Source organism: Peromyscus leucopus, chromosome 6, assembly GCF_004664715.2.
Source record: "Peromyscus leucopus breed LL Stock chromosome 6, UCI_PerLeu_2.1, whole genome shotgun sequence".
In the NCBI taxonomy this organism is placed as follows: Eukaryota; Metazoa; Chordata; class Mammalia; order Rodentia; family Cricetidae; genus Peromyscus; species Peromyscus leucopus.
In genome coordinates, this window is record NC_051068.1 from 47,055,925 (window position 1) to 47,062,352 (window position 6,428).

The 6,428-nt window shown below is 43.8% G+C and overlaps 1 protein-coding gene across 1 annotated transcript; it reads left to right on the forward strand.

Annotated features, from left to right (window-relative positions):
* Window positions 1-3,970: 3,970 nt before the first annotated feature.
* Arl14 (ADP ribosylation factor like GTPase 14) lies at window positions 3,971-6,133 on the forward strand. The gene has a single exon (XM_037207324.1). It carries the CDS (start codon window positions 5,043-5,045, stop codon window positions 5,619-5,621), a length of 579 nt encoding a protein of 192 aa, XP_037063219.1. The 5' UTR covers window positions 3,971-5,042; the 3' UTR covers window positions 5,622-6,133.
* The last annotated feature ends 295 nt before the right edge of the window (window positions 6,134-6,428 follow it).

Genomic DNA, 6,428 nt, shown 5'->3' on the forward strand with positions numbered 1-6,428 from the left:
TAGCGTGCAGGAAGCTCTGGGCTCCATCCTTAGTGCCACACAAATCTTTAATTCCAGCTCTCGGGAGGATGAAGTAGGCAGATCTCTGTGAGCTGGAGACCAGCCTGGTCTGCATCAGAAGTTTCAGGCCAGCCAGGACAGCACAGTGAGATCCTGTGTCATATCATAAATAAATAAATAAATAAATAAATAAATAAATAAATAAATAAACAAACCGAACGAAATAATTCAAGGTCATCTTCAGCTGCCCAGAAAGTTTGAAGCTTAGCCTGGCTTACAAGAAACTTTTGTCTCAAAGAGAAAGAAGCTAAGCTAAGTACACTAAAGAAAATGGAAGACAAAAAATGATGCTCGTCTCAGCAGTGGGTCATGGATATTTTCAGTTGTGATGATTTACTCAGTTGTGCTCGGGAACTGTATCTATATGCCCTTTTCCATAAAAGAAAAAAAGCAGGCAATGTTCTAGGTCTACAAAAGCCGAGATATACAGATACACATTCTTTACCTGTGTGTGTATGGGGGGGTGAGGGTGGGGATATGGGAAGTGGCTATCTTCTTTCAAGAAGTAAGTTTCTTTTTCATCTGGTTTGCCCACACAGGATGTACAGTACAAGGTGACCTCCGAGCTTAGGACCTTTTTTTCTCCTCCCCAAAGTAAGAAAAACTTTCCAATGTCTTTTTTTTTTCATGCCTGCATTTTAACCAACATTGAAAAAATATGGTTATTTACTTATTTATTTGTGTATGTACCTGGGTGTGTGTCCTGAGGCCAGGGGTCAGCTTTCAGGAGTTAGTTCTTTCTTTTGCCATGTGGATGCAGGGACTGAACACAGAATACCAGGAGTACCTTCTCAACCATCTCATTGGTCCCCAAATTCCTGACACCACAGAGTGGGCCAGTGACTTGCTCACAATCCTACATTTATTTGCATCACCTGAGACCAACTTGCACATAATCATCTTGCTTTCCCTTGGGTTTATCTGGGACAGGAGAATCCATAGGTGTTTTTGGGAGAGGATCAAAGGATGTGGAAACATTTGTAGGCTCAGGACAATGAACAGGGGAAAGAAACTGTTCGATTACCTTGTGGTTTGTTTGTTTGTTTGTTTTTGAGGCAGGGTTTCTCTGTGTAGCTTTGGAGCCTTTCTTGGAACTCACTCTGTAGCCCAGGCTGGCCTCGAACTCACAGAGATCTGCCTGCCTCTGCCTCCTGAGTGCTGGGTTTAAAGGCGTGTGCCACCACCACCCAGCTCAATTACCTTGTGTAAAAGAGAAAGTCATGTGTTCATAGAACTATGATATTCACCCAACTTACCCCTTTTTCTTTAACCACACTAAAAAGAGACCTGTGCTTTGGTGTAAATGAGCATAAAGGCATGGACATAGCATCCTCCTCCTTGTGGCCTGGATAAACGGAAGGACGCCCCAACAGTGGATCACGTAAGATCACATTAGTGAGTTTGCTATGAAGTCAATGTCTAACTTTTCTACGATGTTTAACTTATTCAAATTATGGAATGGAAGAGAGCTCAAGTGGCATACAGCGTCTCCAGGTTCACCCTTGGAAGAGCAGTCTTCTCACATCCTGAACCTGGATTATTTCTTTTCCGCGAACGCAGCCTAATTTGATCAGCTCTTTCCAATTCAGTTCCTTTCAACATGGTTTTCTGAAAGCTTTTAAGGCTAGGAGGAAGTTTGGGGAAAAACCAAACCCATCAGCAACAGTACAGAGAATCCAATACTGCTCAGTTAACCCCACCAGCTGCCTACATACTATGGTCCTGTTTGACCACATTCCTCCCCTTACACAGATGCGGATCTGGGATGTGCCTGTGTTTGTTGACTCAATTGCTGCTATCACTCTTAGCATCTTCTTAGAACACGGGTGTTGTATTTCATACCCACAATTCCACCATTGCCCTCTAGAAGGTTATCATTGATGACCAATGGTCGTGTGTGTGTGTGTGTGTGTGTGTGTGTGTGTGTGTGTGTGTGTTTGAGCATATGCACACACAGGCCAGAAATTGATTTTGGATATCTTGCTCTACCAATCTCCACTTTATTTTTCAAGGTAATTTCTCAGCGAGTCTGGAGATTACTGTTTCAGCTAGACTGGATGGCCAGTGAGCCCCACCCCGCTTTTCACCACACCTTCCCAGGGTTGGGGTTACAGACATGTGCTTCTGCACCTGGCTTTTCTGTTTGGGAATCTGAATTCAGGCCCTCAATCCTGTACATTAAACACATCACCCACTGAGACATCTCTCGAGTCCCAGCCAATGTAATAAATATTCCATAATCAACATCTCCAAACTCATGCTTATTTGTTTGTTTGTTTGTTTGTTTGTTTATCCTGTTTCTGAAATGAGTCTCACTGTGTCTCCCTGCAGAATGGAACTTGCTATGTAGACCAGACTGGCCTCAAACTAACAGAGACCCACCTGCCTTGCTGGTGTGTTATCTGTATTATTTGTAAAGTGTCTTTTAGAGGATCGAATTTTGCACTTTTAATGTTCTTTCCTGTGCCTTTTCTTCCACTTATTTCTACTTCTTTTGTGACTTGGACATAACTGAAGCATCTGGACCTGTTGTCTTACTTCATGTCAAACAGGTTAGATTTAGCTGGTTTTCCTGTGACACTCACAGGTCTATAAGACAACAAAAACAACCTGTATATAAACTGCTGTTTTGCTATCTCTGTCCCATGTTTTTCCAAGTTTGAAGTTCACCTCACGATTCCCTGATGCCTTCCACCCGGAAACAATCCCGGAAGATCCAGATACTTAGCTTTTCTTATGGAATGTATCATTTCCCCATACATGTTCCTTTCATTTGTTTGGATACCTTTTGTCTTCTCTCTGATGAAAGGCCATTTAAAGGCGGATCTAATGTATCTTTGTGGGCTGGCATCTAGCAAAGGGTGGCTCACAGAGCAGGCAGTCTATTGATCATAGTCGGCCTACATATCTATCTGCTGGCTGGATGGCTAGTTGGATGAGGTACAATAGCTGTCATTGCTGAGACACAGTGAGTTGGTTAAAAACTTAAATTGTAAAACCACTTACAGAATTTCTTATTTTATTTTTATTTATGTGAATGTGTATGTGTATGCCACGTGTGTGGGTGCTGGGGAGGCCGGGAGAAGGTGGTAGATCTTTGGGAGCTGGAGTTATAGGCAGTTTGTGAGCTGTTCAAGATGTAATGGGAACCAAACTCTATTCCTTCACAAGAACAGCAAGTATTCTTAACTTCTGGGCATCTCTCAAAATCCTCCTTTCTTTATATGTGTATTTTGTGTGCACACAGTAGTCTACCTCAAAACACCTTTTCTCTTTCCTTTTTAAAATTTTTAGTAAAAATAAAACATGTATGTCATATGCCTCAAGAAAGTTCTTTCATAAAAATCATATTGTTAAGCATTCAGAGGACTCTTTGCACCTTGAGATTTCATTGTTTAAAACTTTTAAAAGCAAATTGTGTGTGTGTGTGTATTTGTGTAAGTGTGTATGTGTGTGTGTATATGTGTGTATATATGTCTGAGTATGTGTGTGTGTGTATGTGTGTGTGTACATTTACCACCGTGCACTTGTGGATGCCAGGGGAAAACTTTGTGGAGTAGTTCTCTCCTACCTCTCCTCTCCATGGGTTCTGGGATCATGCTCAGGTCACAGAGGCTTGTGTGGCAAATGCCTTCTCCTACTGAGCATCCCACCCCAGAGTCCATCCTTTAGCACCAGAGAAACACTTGCATGTTGTTTATTTGCGTTCTGCTGGCCTGCTTTCTGTCTCCTGAGGAGTAAGGTCCCCCTGCGGGCTGTGACTGGGGCTGATCCTCCCCTTCTTCTCTTTCTCAGTCTCTGCTTTCTGAAGCATCCCTTTAATGTTTGTCTTTAACCTATCACATAGTTTCTAATGTATCTTTTTCCCCCCAGAGACAGGGTTTCTCTGTGTAGCTTTGGCCATCCTGGAACTAGCTCTGTAGACCAGGCTGGCCTCGAACTCAGAAATCCACCTGCCTCTGCCTCCCGGGTGCTTGGATTAAAAGTCTGTGCCATTACTGGGCTTTAAAACATATACTTTTCAAAATAAGTTTTCAGGACTTGATCTTTGTTTTCTGAGTTCCTCTTTATCTAAACTATTTCTTGTTTTGGCAGTGTATTTTTTCCCCTGCTCTTCCTAATGCCTTTCTCCAGTGCACCAACCCCCAAGCCTCAGCTCTACCCCACCAGGCAGTTATCTCTCATCTTCCACCCATTTTCTGTCTTCTGGAACATCTGTTAAAATCTAACCCTCGGATGGACTCCGATAACTTTGCAAGTTCCTTTTTTCCTTTATCATCACTCTGGTGAAGTGCTGGGAAAGAGAAGAAATAGATACATGTACACAGTTTGCCGTCTTCAGTCAGTCTGTTTCATTGAAAAGTGTATGGGTAAAAATTTGGTTTTGTGAATAGTGTAAGTTCCCTGCCTGGAAGATTCAAGAAGTGATGCTCTGCTTATGAGACCAAGGTTGGAGGGCTCAAAGTTTCCTACTCAGTAATCTGGTAAGAGGAAGCGTTTAGATAGGAGAGGGAGATGAACTCTGCAGATGTTTAGACAGCCCCGACACTCATTTACGACTGGATAAGATAGTTCTACAGAAAAGTTCAGTTAAAACAAAAGATCGTGTTCGTTCCCCAGTGGTGGTCCTGGGAATGTCCTAATCTTTGGTTTCCTCCAAACTCTTGCACCTGAGAGAATAAAGATGCAGCACCAGGCCACTCCTAATCCAACTCACTCGCAAAGAATGTCCCCTTTGAGCCACTGCGATACCTGCTGGTTACTCCCATAGATTCCTCAGGATTGGCTGGGACTGCAAATAAAACACTGTTTGCCTGCAATCAAGTCGATAAGCTCCAATATAAACGAAGGCAGGCACCTGTTCTCAGGCGGCAACTGTGGCGTTCACTCTCTTTCTCCCTAAACGTTTTCATGCAAGAACTGAGAAGGACCCATTGTCTCTGGCCAGAAGAAAAAGATCTTTAAGGAAGGAAAGGCCCAAAATGGGGCTGCTGAACTCTAAAAATCCCAGAGACAAGCAAGCCCACATTCTCCTTCTGGGACTCGACTCGTCTGGGAAATCTACTCTGCTTTACAGGTTAAAGCTTGCCGAGACTCTCACAACCATCCCCACCATCGGTTTCAACGTGGAAATGGTCCAGCTGGCCAGCGGTCTTCCGCTCACGGTGTGGGACGTTGGAGGACAGGAGAAGATGCGGAGGGTCTGGGACTGCTACTGTGAGAACGCAGACGGGCTGGTGTACGTGGTGGACTGCTCCGACGGCATCCAGCGACTCGAGGACTCCCGCAAAGAGTTCAAGCACATTTTGCAGAACGAACACATCAAAAACGCGCCGGTCGTCATATTAGCCAACAAACAAGACTTGCCTGGAGCTCTGAGTGCCGAGGACATCACCAGGATGTTCAAGGTGAAGAAGCTGTGCAGCGACCGGAACTGGTACGTGCAGCCCTGCTGCGGAGTCACTGGAGAAGGGCTGGATGACGGGTTCAGAAAGTTAACTGAGTTTATGAAAAGCCACCTGAAGACAAGAGACACCTTAGCGTTCTTCAAGCAGAAATGAGGCGGTGGGACGCACCGTCCCAGCCTCTGAAAGACAGTGATGATGTGAAAATGGGAAATCTGTCTTGTTTCCCATGTAAAGTGAAAAAGTGAGTTACCGAACTAGCCAACTTTTCCGGAGATTCATTGCACCTGGTCCTGCCAAAGAAGGAACTTCATAGCAAACTATGGGGTCATGGTCATTGAGATGGAAGAATTTATATTTTGAAAAGGTTAACATGTTGGATGATTTGAAAGTCGTATTTAGAACCAGATAAAGTTTATTAATTTTCTATGACCTCTGGGGTAATAGCTGTCTGCTTACCCAGTCAGGAATCTTTCAAATAGTTCCTAGCTACGGCAAGTATTGAATTTCTACCCTGTTCCTGGGTAATAACTGAGTGGTGAGGAAAAAAAATTAAATTATGGAGAGGGGAAAGGTTGATGTTAACCTCTTGAAAATCTTCATTATCTAAACAGAGCCCCTTCCCCCTAATCCTGGCAGCTTTTTGAAATCTATTTCTGGTAACTTTCTTCAGTGAGTCTTTTTTAAAAATATATATTTTTTTATCCTTTGAGTATTTAATACGATGTATATTGATCATGCGCGCGCGCACACGCACACACACACACACACACACACACACACACACCCTCAGCAAATCTTAAACCATTTTAGATTAGGTGTTCTGCAGGGTAGCCTCTTGAGTTTAGAGTTCTGCCCCAGGCTGCAGCCTCAGGACCTGCTTCAGTGGAACTCAGTTCAGCAGCCCCATCCCCTGGGAACACAGGTGCTCTGGGTACTGACCAAAGAGGAAGTCAGGTAGAC

What these genes read in the sequence shown, in the direction of transcription:
- Arl14 (XM_037207324.1), top strand. Translation starts at nt 5,043, where the DNA reads ATGGGGCTGCTGAACTCTAAAAATCCCAGAGACAAGCAAGCCCACATT.